Raw genomic sequence first — 14,131 nt, 5'->3', positions numbered from 1 at the left:
GGCAGGAGAGGCTTCCCTGAGGAAATCACACTTGTGTAGCAGTTGTGGAAGAACAAGAGGCTGGGGTCTGGAGAGGGCTGTGCTGGGGGAATGCTGGGGAAGCAGGAAGAATGGATGTGCAAAGGCCCTGTGGCATAGTTGTGAGTCAGGGCTGAGGAACTGGGGAAGGCAGGCATGGCTGCAGGGCAGAGAGCAAAGCGAAGAGAGATGGGAGAGATGATGTGAGTTCGGAGGAGGCCAAGCACCAGGTCCTGGAGGGATTCAAGAACTGTGAGTTAGACATTTTGGTTGTTGATGAGAGAAGAAAGATAGTGAAGGACCCTGATCAGAGGAGTGGCCCTACACTCCTTGGAAAGGCCCCTCTGGCTTCCTGGTGGAGAACGGACTGAAAGGGGGCACGAGTGGAAACAAGATTGATTAGGAGGCCCTGGCAGGACCCAGCAGAGGGGGTGGAGGTCTGCACGTGGAGGCAGAGGTTGTGAGAAGAGTCTGGAGGCCTGTAGAGGAGACATCCTCGGCATTGGCAATGAGGGAGAGGGAGGTTCCAAGACTGGTTTGCAGAGCAGGGCTTACCCTGAGGGGTGAGGCCATTTGCTGAGGAGGGGGCACAGAGAGGCTCAGGTGGGGGTTCATGAGGTCAGTTTTGGGGAGGTTTGGTTGGAGGTGCCCTTGAGATGCACATGTGGAGAGAACGTGGTGAGGAGAGGTTGGTCGGAGGAATTGGGGGCTTCAGTGTGCAGACAGGGCAGGCATGGAAGGGCCCATCCAGGGAGCAGCACAAGGAGAGAAGCAGGCACAGGTCCGGGCTCAGGGAACTCAGGGGTGCACCCATGGAACACAGAACCACCAGAGGGTCCGGGGAACACCAGGAGAGGGTGGAGTCCCAAAGGCAACAGGACAGAGTTGCAAGGAGGAAGGGTCCTCATGGTTGGATTCTGGGATAGCCAGCTGGGATGGGACAGAAAAAGGTCTACTGGCTTCAGCAATGTGGGCCACTGGGTGGGCCTGACAAAACTGTTGTAGTGAGGGGGAGCTGGCCATAGAAGCCGACTGGAGTGGGTCAGGAGGAGGGGAAAGGAAGGGGACATAGAGAGGTAGCATGGGCACTTGATATGACGGGAGAGTCGGAAAGACTTTCAAGATGGATGAAGTTAAGTACAGCAAATATCAAGGGGAAGGATTTGGTTGAGAGAAGGCAATTGACAAGAAGGAAAGCAGAGATCTCTGAGAAGGTTGGGGCGGGGAGAGGTTAGTAGGAAGGGGGTCTGGTGGGTGCTCCCTGGAAGGAATGAGATTAAGATCAGAGAACAGGAAGCCTGTGAAAGAATTGAGGGTGATGCCAAAGCCAAAAGAGTGAACTGAGAGGTCAAGGTCATCCTCCTAAATAATGGAGTCACGCAGGGTTAAACAAGATCTGGGTGAGATGGTGAGCCAAGACTGAAGCATGGTAAGAATGAGGTGGAGCCCAGCCCTGGGTGGAGGGCAGGCGGGATTGCCCAGTGCCTCCAGCCTCCAGGAAGGAAGGCTCTGACAGGAAGCAAATGGTCCAGAAGTAGCTATAGCTACAGGGAGCAAGGCTACAAATCTCTTCTTGTGGGGGTCAGGTAGCACCCCTTGGGAGTCCTCAGGAAAGTCCACAAGGGAGAGCCAGAGTAGAAGAGGAGAGCCCAGATAGGGGAGGGGTGACGGGTTAAGTCAGCGACCGAGAAGGATAGAGATCTTGCAGGTGTGTGTGGCAGAAGCCGGTTGGGGGCACTGCCTGGCGAGACCAGGAATGAGGGGTATGACAGGCTCATTGCCCACGGGTAGTCTCTGAAGAAGGTGGGCCCTGGGCCAATGGACACTGGCCTGGGAGGAGCCACACAGCAACCTCATAAGGAAAGAACTCTTGTTCCCGTTTGACAAGTAAGGAAATGGAGGCACAGTGTCATAGAGAGGTTAAGTAATTTACTCAAGGTCAGGGAGCATAACCACTTATTACAAAGTGATTATTATTGTTAAGTGCAAATCTTGGAGCAGAGTTTTGAACTCTGTTGGTCTGACTCCTCTAAGCAGGTGCTCTTGTCCATCCTGCCTGTAACAGTCACAGCCTCCCTCCCAACAAAGCAAAAAACAAAAACAAAAACAAAAAAGTAGCTCCTTTCTCCAGTCCCCCTTCCACTTAAGAAAGTGAGCAGCATTCTAGCCCCCCGCCCTCCACTTCCGTGATTCTGGTCTATGGAAGGCTGTTTTACCTCAGTGACCCGAAAAGGGAGTGGCGGCTGGTAGCAGGGCCAGAGCCTGAGCACTGAGGACAAGTCAGTGTCAGGTGGTTCAGTGGTGGGAAAGCATTGAGGAGAAAGAAGGTGGATGACCATGGTGGCCTCCGGACAAGGTACCAGGCCCTGCCCCCTCTTCCCTTGGTTTCTCAGACCTCCTTACATAAACCCCTGGGAGGGGCCATGCTCTCCGGCAGGGCTGGGATTGAATTTCTTGCCCTAATGTAGGAAGATGGGAGCGGGTAGAGCCAGATTTAAGGTGACTCAGTAAAACACCAGGGCTCCAGTACCGGGGCTGTCTCCCCACTGAGTTCTGAGCTCCTGGAGGCCGCTTTGCAATTCTTGGATCCCTCCCAGGTGAGCCCGGCACTTTGTTCACAACAGGTCAATATTTGCAAATGAAACCTGGGGCCCAACCTGGGAGCTCAGGGCTGTGGAGCCAGAGGGTCTGAATCCCAGCCCCAAGTCCTTGCTAGCTTTGTGACTTTGAGCATGCCGCTTAACCTCTCTGAGCCTGTTTCCTCCTGTATAAAATGAGAGCAAGACCAAGGGCTATGCACTTGGTTTAATGCTCTGCTGCCCCCGTTTTGAAATTCTTAGTTTGGAACTAGGGCCCCGCCTCTTCATTTTTGCACCGGGCCCCACAAATAATGTAGCCAGTCTTGAGTGGGAATAGCATTATCTACCTCAGACGTCTGTTGTAAGGATTAAATTAAATAATCTGTCTAAAGTGCTTAGCACAGAACAAGTGCGTAAAGAATGGGAACACCTGCCTATTGTTCCCTGCCATGAGATCATCCCCAGTACCGATCTGTGGTAAATGAATGAAACGAGAGCATGAGTGAGAGCCTGGGGAGCATCTGGAAGCGAAGGTGCCAGGCTGTGGGGGTTGTACGGAAAGTGGGAGCATTTTTGCGCCCCACACTGCGGAGCACTCGTTTCTACGGCAGCCGGAGATTCGCGCTGTGGTCCTGACCCAGCCGCCACGCCTCGCAAAAAGTCCACCGGGTGGGATTTGAGGAAACGGGCTCCTGTCTTCACCATGCGGGCGTGCTTTTGGCCCCGGGAAGTCTTCAGTGTCCGTCCCCCGGAGCGGCGGAGGGGCTGCGGAGGCCGGGACGAAGCGCCTGCGCTGGCTGCGGGGCGGAGTCTCAGCCGTTCCGGGCTTCCTGGGACGGGTCCTGGGGCTAGAGCCCCGCCCCGCCCCGCCCCGCCCCGCCCCCACGGCGGGTGGAGGGGGGCTCGCGCGCCTGCGTCGCGGAGGCGGGGGTGGGGCGGGGCTGTGCTCAGAGGAAGGGGTTGGTGCCGGCCTGCGGGGGCAGCTGGAGCGGCCCGGCGGAACCCGACGTAGGCAGCAGTGGCTGCGGCAGGCTGGTGGGCGGCGGCGTGAAGGCGCCCGCCTGCGGGAAGACGCTCACCGAGGCGGGGAGGGTCACGCCGGCCGGCACGCTGCTGAGCGGGAGGGGCAGGGAGGCGCTGTAGGTCATGGAGCCCAAGGGCGCGCCAACCGGCCCGCTGGCCGCCAAGCCCAGCGCCGGCGATCCGGTGCGCATCTGGTTCAGGGTCGGCCTCCCCTGCTCGCCCGCACCGAAGGGGTTGGTGGGGGATGGAGCGCTGAGACCTGCGGAATGAGAGTGGGTGGGGAGCTTGGGGCTCACGAGGGGACACAGCCCTAAATGCGGGTGTGGGTGGGGTGGCAGAGAGGCAAGATCTGGAATCTCAGAAATAGGGAAGAAGAGTAAGATTTTTAGGGCAGGGGCCGGGCTCTGAGAAAAGTGATGGAGAGAGCAGGGGGGCCCCCAGTGTTGAGACCCTGGCGGGGACAAGGGGTGTCCTACCTGTCAGGAAGGGGTTTCGGGTCTTTGCAGCCTGGGGCGCCTTGACTAATGAATCAAGGTTGACCAAAGAGGAGGCTGAAGGGCCCAGGAAAGACTCTGGAGTCCGGCATGCTCGGGCCTCCTGGCTGGGCTGGGTTAGCGTCTCCCCCAGTACAGCCAGGTCAAAGGCATCTGGTTCCTTGGTGCCATTTTGCTTGGAACTGGGGATGGGGTCTCCAAACAGGTCCAGCTCTGGAACAGAGATGATAGAACTCATTGGTAGGGAGAGAGAATGGTCACTCTGTGGTAAGGAGAGGACAGCGGTCACTTGTGAGTGGCCGCCTCATTCCCCAGAGCTGTATCATCCCCTGCCTCCTGCTTACCCACGGGACTGCCAGGCTTCCCAGAGGGCAGGGCCTGGGCACACTCTGGCCCCTCCTTGGTCTCTGTGGATACTGGAGGTTTGGCAAATGGGTCAAAGGGTGAGGTACCACCTAGAGCTGGCCAAGGAGGAAGAGGGAGAGGAGGTGGGTTGACAAAAAGGACAGGCACTGGTCCGACCCCTTTCAGGCAAGCAGCCCTCTTAACACGGACAGGATGTGCTGTCCCTTGGCACTGGAGGGAGGGGACCCAGAAGTCCTCCAGCCCCTCCCCCACACCCTCTGGCCCTCTGCTTACCAGGTGCACTGGAGATCTCCACTGAGGTCCCCCAAGGGTCAGCCCCAGTGTTGGGGAGTTTGTGTTGGGGGGAGTTCTGTGCCCAGAGGTCGGTGGAAGGGGGTCTGGCGGGCAACACTGGGGTCCGGCCCCAGGGCTCAGAGGAGGAGAGCATAGGGGGCAAGTCCCAGGGCTGGCTTCTGGACAGGGTGCTTCCTGAGGGAACAGGAGACCAGGGGTCTGCAGAAGGCCCCCAGGAGGAGCCACTGGGCTCTGTGTTCGGCCTGAGACCTAAAATAGGAACAGCACAGACATGACCTTAGGGCCACCTTTATACCCAGTCCAGGGCCCTTCCCAGTTACCCAGACTGAGTTGGGAGGCTAAGGGTCTCATCTCACAAATGAGATGCTGACTCAGGACTGACCCAGCAAGCTGGAGGCCCCTGTTGACCAAGTTATGCCAGAAGCCTGGACTCCCAGGGACGGGCAGTTCAGGCCACCTTCCCAGTCAGGGATGGGCTGGGGCCGGAAAGCCAGGGTGACCAGTGGAAATGAGAGAACATCTCTGAGTTTTCCATGAGGTGGGCTCTTCAGACGTGCTCTCCCACCCCTCACTACAACCCCACGTCCCAGAGAAACCTGAGGCTCAGAGGGGTGAGTGACTTGCCAATGGTCCTCAGCTATGGGGAGGAGGTGCCAGCAAATGGCTGGAAAGGAAGGGTCTTTCTGGGGTCAGCCTGGGAACGTCTTGCAGCCCTGCATGCCCACCTGGGATGTCCCATGGGTCAGCGGAGCAGTGGGTGGAGGGCGGGGCCGGGGTGGGTGCGAAGATGTCTGCCAAGTCCAGGATGGAGGACTGTGGAGTGGGAGAGGCAGCCGTGGCTCAGAAGTGGGTGAGACCAGAGGAAGGGCGGTCCCTGGCCTGTCTCCCTCGGTCCAGCTCATTCTTTCCTTTATTCATTTCACAAACATCTACTAATGATCCCTCATCTCTGTACAGTGTTTTGCAGTTTATGAAATGTTTCCTCATCCATTTAGTGCCTGATTTTCGTAACAACCCTGTGCAGTAGGTTGTGCGGGTAGTGGTGTGCCCATTTTACAAATGCGCCAGCTGAGGCCCAGAGAGTGGAGATGCTTTGCATGAAGTCACACAGCTGGGGAGAGGAAGAACTGGGATAAACCCAGGCCTGTCTGACCCCTTCCTCAGTTGTCCTGATCCCCAGTCCGTTGGTGGTAAAGACAGGTTTTATGACCAGTCTGCCTTCCTAGGTCAGAAACTAGCCACCATGAACATGGGCAGAAAGGGGACAGACACACCCTAGGGTTAGCATCCTCTGCTTTGGAGGGTGGCTTTGTTCCCAGCAGCTACCCACTCCCCCGTTCTTGGACAGTATGTGTATAAGCCCAAGATACTGTCCGTACCGCGTGCCTGCGCACCCACCCCTGCCCCAGCTGCATCCACAGCATCACATATTCCTAGAACGCCAGAGATTGAGCTGTCCAACAAAAAGGGGAAACTGAGGCTATAACAGTGATGTGCCCCAAGTCAGAGTGGCAGCAAATCCAGAATCCAGGGTCCTCAGATCAGGATTCTTTGTATCCCACTTTGCTGTCTGCTCAGTCATCAGCCCGCGAGGTCTGGGACTGGGGACCACTGCACCCCTCCACTCCCGGTTTCATTCAATAAATGCCTAAACAGTGCTTACCATCTATGAAGTGCAGTTCTAAACTCTACAAATACCAACTCAGTTCATGTCGCAGGCTCAGTCAGCCCAGGCACAGCAGCCTCTCCCTACCTGGCTGGTTTTCAGCTTCTCCTCCTCCTTTCTCTCTTCTCTCTCCGGCTCTTTGTCTTGCCAATGGCGGACCAGGGCCCCAGCACCATTGGCCACAGGGGAGTCCTCTCCCCGCCAGGACCTCACCTCCTGCAGAAGGCAAGAGGAGTGAGGACAGCATGGGCAGCCCAGGCTAGATTTGAGGGGATTGGAGCTGGCGTTGAGAAGAGTGCAGTGAGAGAGAGGTTAGGCATAGCAGGACCACTGGGTGAAGCGGGAGAAGCCTGGTTAGTGCCTGTGTAGCACCTGCACCAGCACCAGCACCTAGTTCTACACCAGGCCCTGCACCTGCACCTAGTTCTACACCAGCCCCTGCACCTGCACCTGCACCTACAACCGCCCCTGCACTTGCACCTGCTCCTACACCAGCACAGGAGGCTTGGCCCGCTACCTTCTCATGCTCCTGCCGGCTCAGACGCAGAGCCAGCTGCAGCTGTAGATCCTCATCCCTGTGGGATGCTGGGGGGACCGGCTGTGAGGGAGGAAGAGAGGGGTGAACAGGGCCCAGTGCTCCCACTCCGAGGTGGGAGGGCAACATAGCATGGAGAGAGAAGGCCCACCCGGGGTGGAGGTGAGAGGCCCATTCCCAGGCAGCAAAGGTGGGTGTGGCCTTCTCCCTGCCTGGATCTGCAACCAGTTTCAAAATCCAGAAGATTGATCCTTTTCTTCTGGGTTCTCTGAGTGCCCCCACCAAAACCCTGCCATGGGAGGTCCAGCTGCCTGCCCAGTCTACCTAGATCCACAGAGGTGACGGCAGAGAGGATGATATTGGGGGGTGTCCCTGTCCCCCCAAAAGGACAGCTGGTGCCACGGGTTGTGGGGTCAGTTTATCTCTGTGCCCACTCACTGCTTCCCTTCCATGGAGCCACAGCAGACCCAGGAGACACACAAGTACCCTCAACCCAGTAGGCACTCATGGCCCTTTCTAGGCCCCGCCAGAGGGGACGGGAGGCAGGGAGGCAGTCCCTGCCAGAACAGTCGCAGGGACAAGGACAGGCCTGTGCTGTCCTTGGGAGTCGGGCCAGGATCTTGGGACCCAGAGTGAAGGAGCCTAGGAGTCAAGGGTGTGGGCCTTTGGGGTACCCTTCCTTGCTCCCCCTCATCCACCTTCCATGCCAACCCCAGCCCGGCTGTGGGGGCTCCCAGGCTACCCCAGAGGCCTCACCTTCTCAGCCTCCTCCCGGCTCATGGCCAAGGCCAGCTGCAGCTGCAGCTCCTCTTCTCCTGACGTCTGGGGCCGGGCCTGCTCCAAGTCCGAGGTATAGCGGGGGGATGAGGAGGAGGCTGCAACGACCACACTGGTGACTTCTGTGACCACAGAGGTGCCCATGCCCTCCCTTCCCCCTCCCCACCAGGAAGCTAAGACTCAGAGAGAGAAACTAACGACTGGCCATTGAGGGCTCCAGGGGGTCAGGCGGCATGCCTGGTGCTTTGCGTAAGGTTTGCCAGTCTATCCCATCAGAGACTCCTGTCCCTACTTTACAGATGTGCCAATAGCTCAGGGTGGCCTGGCTGGGGTCCTGAGGTAAGGCTCAAAACCAGGTCCCCTCCTCCAGCTCCTGCACTCTTCCAGTGGGGGGGTCCCATCCTGCCTGGGGTCCAGTGAGGGGGGAGGGTTCAAGGTGCCAGTCAGTCAAGGCCACGCCGTCAAGAGTCCAGAACGGCTCTGCAGCCACCCCTGTTTTCAAGGACAGTGCCCTTGAGCAAGGGGTCACGAGGAATGCCCCTGATGGAGCACCCAGTGCTATGTGTCTGGGCTCAACGCCAAGGGCATTCCTGGGCTTGGTCTCGCTTGATTCTCACATCCAACAACTGGAGAAGATAAGATTTTCCCTAATTCAGATGAGGAAGCAGAGATTCAGAGAGGCAGCCCTCTAGATCACTCAGCTGGAAAAGGCACAGAATAAGGCACGTACCAGACCACAGAGCCTGGGCTGCGGCCACCACTCCTCCTGGGCAGCTCCCAGACCAGCAGTTAGGATCCCGCTGTGCGGTAATTTCCAGGTCACCTGCTGTGCCAGGCGCCTGCCTTCCCTGGCTCCATTCCCCATCTCCCTGAATGCTGGTGACAGTCCTTAGAACCTGCGCCACCCCCCAGCCCCAGCCCTGGGGCTCACTCACAGTTGTAGGAGGATGGGGAACCGCGAGAGCGCCCGAGGCCCAGCTGCCCGCTGCCGATGCCCGTGCCCTCCAGTGCCATGCGCTCCTTGGTCTTGAGGGCGTGGGTCCGCTCCTGCCGGAGGCGCTCCTCGTCCTTGAGCAAGGCCATCACCTGCTTGACCTTCTCACGCACGTTGACGCCCTGGTCCTTGCCGTCCCGGTCGATGTACTGGAAGTCCTTGAGCGTCTGGATGGTGTAGAGGTTCTCGCGGCACTGGTGGGCCACCCGCTCAGAGCCCGTCTTGAGCAGGTAGTCCAGCAGCGTCAGCGCCTTGTACACGTGCCGCCAGTTCTTGCCGCTGTCATTGAGCCGCCGCCACAGCATGCCCATGACCTCTGCGAAGGCCACTGTGTTGAAGGTCAGGTCGGCGATCTCGGACATGAGCGAGCTGGGCGGGCCCCACGGGTCATTGCTGGTGGCCTCGCGCACCTTGATCTCTGCCTCCGAGTAGTTGTGCACGATGTTCTTGACCTGGCGCCGCAGTGCGGAGGTCGTCATGGCTGGGGACTTGGAGATGGGCGGCCCCCGCCCCAGCCGGAGGTGAAGGGCCGAGGGCCACCGTCTCGAGGTCACGGTCTCCAGAGATGTGCCGCCGTGCTCTCAGCAGGGCGACTGCATCCTTGGGTTCCACATGGGTCTGACCAAGAGAGAGACAGAACTCAGGGGTGATGGGCCCTCCCCGACAGCCACTCAGCCATGGACCGAAGGCCTGGCCAGGAGTCTCCACGGCCAGGAGCCCCCCTCTGGCAGGCATTTATTTTTACATTTTTAATTTTACATATTATTCAGCAGGCACTTCTAGTTTCGTGTGCTCATTGCTGGTCACAGTCACACCACAAAGATGAGATTATTACCTCTATTCACAGACAGGGAAGTGAGGTTCACAGAGCTACCCCGGGCAGCACACGTTTCTCCCCTACCCAGCCCTTGCCCTTTGCAAAAGACATGAAAGTCACCCCCAGGAATGCCTGCCTGCTCTGCTCCTGCTGGGCTATGGCTTCCATGTCTGCCAGGAGTTAGCTTAGGACCTACCCTTTCCAGCTCCTTCACCCCTACTCTCGCCATTTCTCATAGCATAAGTCTGTGCACCTTAATTCATTCAACACCTAGTTCCTGGGGCCTTCTCTGAGCCTGACACTGAGCCAGACCCAGAGCACAAGTCCTGGACCCCACACATCAAGCTTCAGGGGCACAGACATCTCGGTGGAGCATGGGCATGCCCAGGAGTACCCAAGCTAGGAAAATCAGAGGGGACTTCCCAGTGGAGGTGACAGCTAGAGGTCTGAAGGGAAGGGGAAGCGGCAGGGTGAGGAAGGATAGCTCCCAGGGGATACTTGAGCTGGGCCAGAAGCCCAGAGAGGAGTCTGGGGCAGGAAGTGGGCCCTGGCCTCTCAAAGAGACCTAGTCACTGCCACCCCTGTAGTACACAGGAGAGCACTGAGGTCAGGGAGGGGACATGGACTGCCTACAGCGGTGTATAAGCTGGGCAGAGCTGGGACCAACACCTAGGTCTCTAGAGACAAATGTGATACTTATTGAGTGTTACTGGTTTTGTAATTAATTCATCTGATTGCTTTATTGTCTCAATTCCATCTCAGCCAGGATGTAAGCTCCCTGAAGGCAAGGCTTGGTCTGAGCGCCCCAAACCTGAGGTCCTGGGTGCGTGGCAGACCCCTGATTCCCCAGCTGAGTGGGAAACAGGGTCAGCCTGCTACCCTCCCACCCCCCAACTTCAGGACCAGGCCATCTGGGGAAACCAAACTCAGGCTCAAGACAAAGATGAGATTATTACCTCTATTCACAGACAGGGAAGTGAGGCTTTCCCGGGGCCCTACCAGAAACCCAAACCAGAATCCCCCTGCCACAGCTGTTTCTCTCATATGGGTACACACACACACACACACACACACACACATCTACACACAGGCTGGACCCACAGAATGTCCACACCACCTGTGACCCCCCACCAATATCACCACCCATGGAGACTGCTCCTCTCCAGTCTACCCAGGGAGTCAGAGGCTGCCTGTCCTGGCCACCGCACCCCCTCAACTGGACTTCCCCTCCACCCAGCCTGGCTAGCCCTGGGCTCAGGTCAAACCAGCCAGCAGGCCTTGGCTGGCTTCTTCAGGGCCCAGGTGCCTGGGAGAGCTTGGGCCCGTTGGAGGGGATCCCGTAGGACACCAGGCGGATGGAATGCTGGCTAAAAGCCTGCCTACCTTCTGTCTGCTGTCTGTCCGTCCAGCCTGGCAGGCCTTCTGTGGGGATGCCACGGCCAACGCTTGTTTAAGTCCTGCCCTCCCCCTCACTAGTGACTCAGACCCATCCTTCCCTCCCCAACCGGTGGGCTGGAGGGTGGCAAGAGGCAAGAAGAAATAATTGTGCCCCACAGCCCGCCCTGAGTGCACGCCCCTCCCAGGGCTGGCCACAGAAACCAGCTCAACCAGTCTGACATCCTGACTCTACCAGCAGCCCTACCAGAGCCTGGCTTCCCCTGCCCTCCAGCCGAGCCTGGGGTACTGGGAGGGGCCCTCAGCATGGACCCTGTAGCCCTGCCTGGACTCTCCAAGAAGCGGGGGATGGTGGAGCCATCTCAGCACACCTTTGCTGGAGCTGCGGGGAGGGAGGGATCAGAAGTCCCAGGAAGGTGCCTGGGCTTCCCTCCCCTAAAGTTAAAAGGAACAAGGTGGGGAGGAAAAGGGGGGCAGGGTGAGGCCCAGGGAACATGGAAAGGAGCGGGGAGGAAGGGAAGGAACACAGGAGGGAGCAGCTGGGAGCCCTGCCAGCGGTGTTACAAGCCCAGGGTTTTATCGAACACAATATGCCCAGAAATAAAAGGGAGTGAAACAGAAACCCAGCAGCCAGTGGCGGCAGCGGCAGGCCTGGGCAGGCGGGTATGGAATTACTGCAGTGACCTTGAGCCAGACCCTGTCAGGTGGAAGGAAGGACACTGAGAAGGCAGAGCCTGAGAGGCTCATTCAGACATGGGGTGGGGGTGGCCTCCCCTCCCCAGAGGCAGGAGGGTAGGGGGCAGAGTGGGGAGGGTTACACTGCAGGGTGGGGACAAGTCACGGGGTACAAGTCTCTGCTCTCTGCTTTATAGAGGGTGCCAAAGAGAACTTTACAGGGGAGAGGGGGTTCTTTTCTAGGACTGGGGAAAGTGTCAGGGCAGGAAGTAGAGGGCATCCCTGGAGCCGGGATTGAGGGAGAAGGAAAGAGCTTAGATATGTTGAGTCACGTGCAAGAGTTTGGCCAAAGTGTGAGTGTGCCCCACCAGCCCGGAGCGCCTCCCATCCTCCGCTAAGGCAGCCCCAGCCCCTGCCCTGCATCAGGTCAAAGTGGAGGGGGGAGGGGATGGGAGTGAGATACTCTTGCCAGTGGACGGACAGGTGTGTGAGCTAGAGCTCTAAGCTTAAGTCAGCCCTGAAGTGGCTGTGTCCTGGGACCCTGGAATGGGTAGGGGGCTGCCTCAGGGGCTGAGGAGGAGGGGCGGGCGGAGGGGAATGGGAGTACACCAGGGAATGCCACCAAAGATGCTGGCCCCAGGGTAGGGAGCCAGCCCTTGAGTCCTGCTTCCTGGGGGCTGCAGGGAGGGAGGGAGGGGCAGCAGGCAGGGGCAGCAGGCAGGAAGCATCCAGGATCCTCTGTGGCCCTGTCCTCCTCACCCCTCCGCCTGGGACCTGGGAGGGAGACTAAGTCCCAAGCCTTCCATGAGAGGCACCGCGGCTGCCTGGGAGGGGCCGTCTTACCTCTGGTGCAGGCTCCCTTGGCCCCAGCCCTGGGACCGTGAGCAGCCTCTGCAGTGACCTTCCGACCCGTTCGGCAGGGAGACAGCACAGCCTCGGGAGCGTCCCCAGAGCCATCCACCATGGACCCGCGTCCTGGAGATGCCCACCCTCTCCCAGGAGGCGCAGACTCCTTGGAAGGGTGGCGGCAGGGTCCCCAGAACGAGCTGCGGTTCTGCCTCTTGCCTGCTGGTGTTTTAGCCGCCCGGCCAGCAGGCAGCACTCCGAGGAAAGTTGCTCAGCTGGCCTGGCAGGTCTGTCTCAGCAGTAACAGGACACAGGAGGAAGCGCTGGGCTTGTTAACCCTTTCCTGCTGGCTGGGCAGGCAGCACCTTTGGGGGTGGGAGGCCTGCCAGCTGGCTGTCCCTGGGAGGCACAGATCCAGAGTCGGGCTGGTGGCCCACTCCCACCCTGCAGCAAGTTAACCCTTCCCCTGCCTCAAAAGGAAATTGGGTGGGGGGCGCCGGTCTCCAACACCCGTCCTAATCCTACTCATCTCCCCGGGGCCAGGAAGACCCAGGGGAGGGCTGGCCCTTTGGTGCATTTGTTTTTTGTGGGCTCCCTCTGGCCCCCTCAGCCACCCTGAAGGGGGCATCCAGGCTCCAGGCATAGCCCCTCTCAGCCTCTGAGAAACAGAGTGACCTGCTCTCTCCAAAGCTCCTCCCACTTTCAACTAGAGGATGCTGAAGCCTATGAGGTTTTTATCAGAAGCGCCAAATACAAAATCCAGCCAAATGTAAAACCAAGCTGGTGGGAGGCTGCGGCCACCTCTCCATCTCCCGCCTACACCTCTGCCCCACCAGCACTTAAGGCCCTGAGCCCCACATTAGCCAAGTTGCTCTCTGAACTCTGGCAGCCTGAGTCCACTCAACTGAAAGCCATTTGGGAACTGAGTCTGAGCTGAAAGCTGCCTTTCCTTTCCAGGAACCACCTCTTGTCCCCTTCCCATGTCTCTGAACAAGAGGGTAAGCATAATGTCAGAGGCTGTTTTTCAGGCAAAAAGTGGTTCCAGGGGGGCCAAATGGCCTGCCATGAGGAGGGGATGAGACAGGCTGCCGAGAACATGGGGATCTGGCCTCTAGGGTCCTACAGTATGATGAGCATGGTCCCCAGAGACTGGGACCTGGCCCTTGACCCAGTGGAAGTGGGAGGATCTCAAGGAGCCAGGCCCCATGGGGTCTAATTCTCCTGGTCTCACGCTTGTCATGCTGGGTGAGGACACTTGGGGAAGACCTGGTTCCAGGAAGCGTAACTCCAAAAGTGTGAGCCAAGTAAGGTCAGAGGCAAGGATTTCCAGGGCTGATGCTCTCTGTGTTGTCACATGATTCATTCCTTATCCTGGTACCAGCCTGCTCTTCCGCTCATTATCCCACACATCACCTTCCAGGTGTGTCTCTCCTTCCTCCTGTTGGATGGCTCCGGGAACTAGGAGGAGGGGAATCCGAGGCAGGTGGGACACAAGGGACCCTGGCCGTGAGCTGCTTTCATCAAGATCTAACGTCCAGGGCACCTGGGTGGCTCAGTGGCTTAAGCCGCTGCCTTCAGCTCAGGTCATGATCTCAGGGTCCTGGGATCGAGTCCCACATCGGGCTCTCTGCTCAGCAGGGAGCCTGCTTCCT

The 14,131-nt window shown here is 58.6% G+C and overlaps 1 protein-coding gene across 2 annotated transcripts; it reads right to left on the bottom strand.

Annotated features, from left to right (window-relative positions):
* Positions 1-1,927: 1,927 nt before the first annotated feature.
* EPN3 (epsin 3) lies at positions 1,928-12,769 on the bottom strand. Of its 2 annotated transcripts, none has more exons than XM_045070106.1 (10): positions 12,477-12,769; positions 8,688-9,364; positions 7,732-7,850; positions 6,958-7,038; positions 6,528-6,656; positions 5,500-5,587; positions 4,754-5,023; positions 4,459-4,575; positions 4,097-4,327; positions 1,928-3,879 (listed from the first exon to the last, which is right to left on the bottom strand). In XM_045070106.1, exons 2-10 carry the CDS (start codon positions 9,223-9,225, stop codon positions 3,545-3,547), a joined length of 1,908 nt encoding a protein of 635 aa, XP_044926041.1. In that variant the 5' UTR covers positions 9,226-9,364; positions 12,477-12,769; the 3' UTR covers positions 1,928-3,544. The 2 variants fall into 2 exon arrangements, with proteins under 2 accessions (XP_044926041.1, XP_004764891.2); XM_004764834.3 differs by lacking the exon at positions 12,477-12,769 and adding an exon at positions 10,947-11,155.
* Positions 12,770-14,131: the final 1,362 nt, after the last annotated feature.

Source organism: Mustela putorius, unplaced genomic scaffold, assembly GCF_011764305.1.
Source record: "Mustela putorius furo isolate JIRA1106 unplaced genomic scaffold, ASM1176430v1.1 tig00003962_pilon_pilon_pilon, whole genome shotgun sequence".
Taxonomy (NCBI): Eukaryota; Metazoa; Chordata; class Mammalia; order Carnivora; family Mustelidae; genus Mustela; species Mustela putorius.
Note: the sequence above shows the minus strand (reverse complement) of the source record. Positions and strands in the feature narration are given on the sequence as shown.

What these genes read in the sequence shown, in the direction of transcription:
- EPN3 (XM_045070106.1), bottom strand. Translation starts at nt 9,225, where the DNA reads ATGACGACCTCCGCACTGCGGCGCCAGGTCAAGAACATCGTGCACAAC. An exon ending in GCCGGGAGGAGGCTGAGAAG is followed by an intron (nt 7,039 to 7,731) that starts GTGAGGCCTCTG and finishes CCTCCCTCACAG; the next exon opens with CCGGTCCCCCCAGCATCCCA. An exon ending in AGAAGCTGAAAACCAGCCAG is followed by an intron (nt 5,588 to 6,527) that starts GTAGGGAGAGGC and finishes CCCACTCCACAG; the next exon opens with TCCTCCATCCTGGACTTGGC.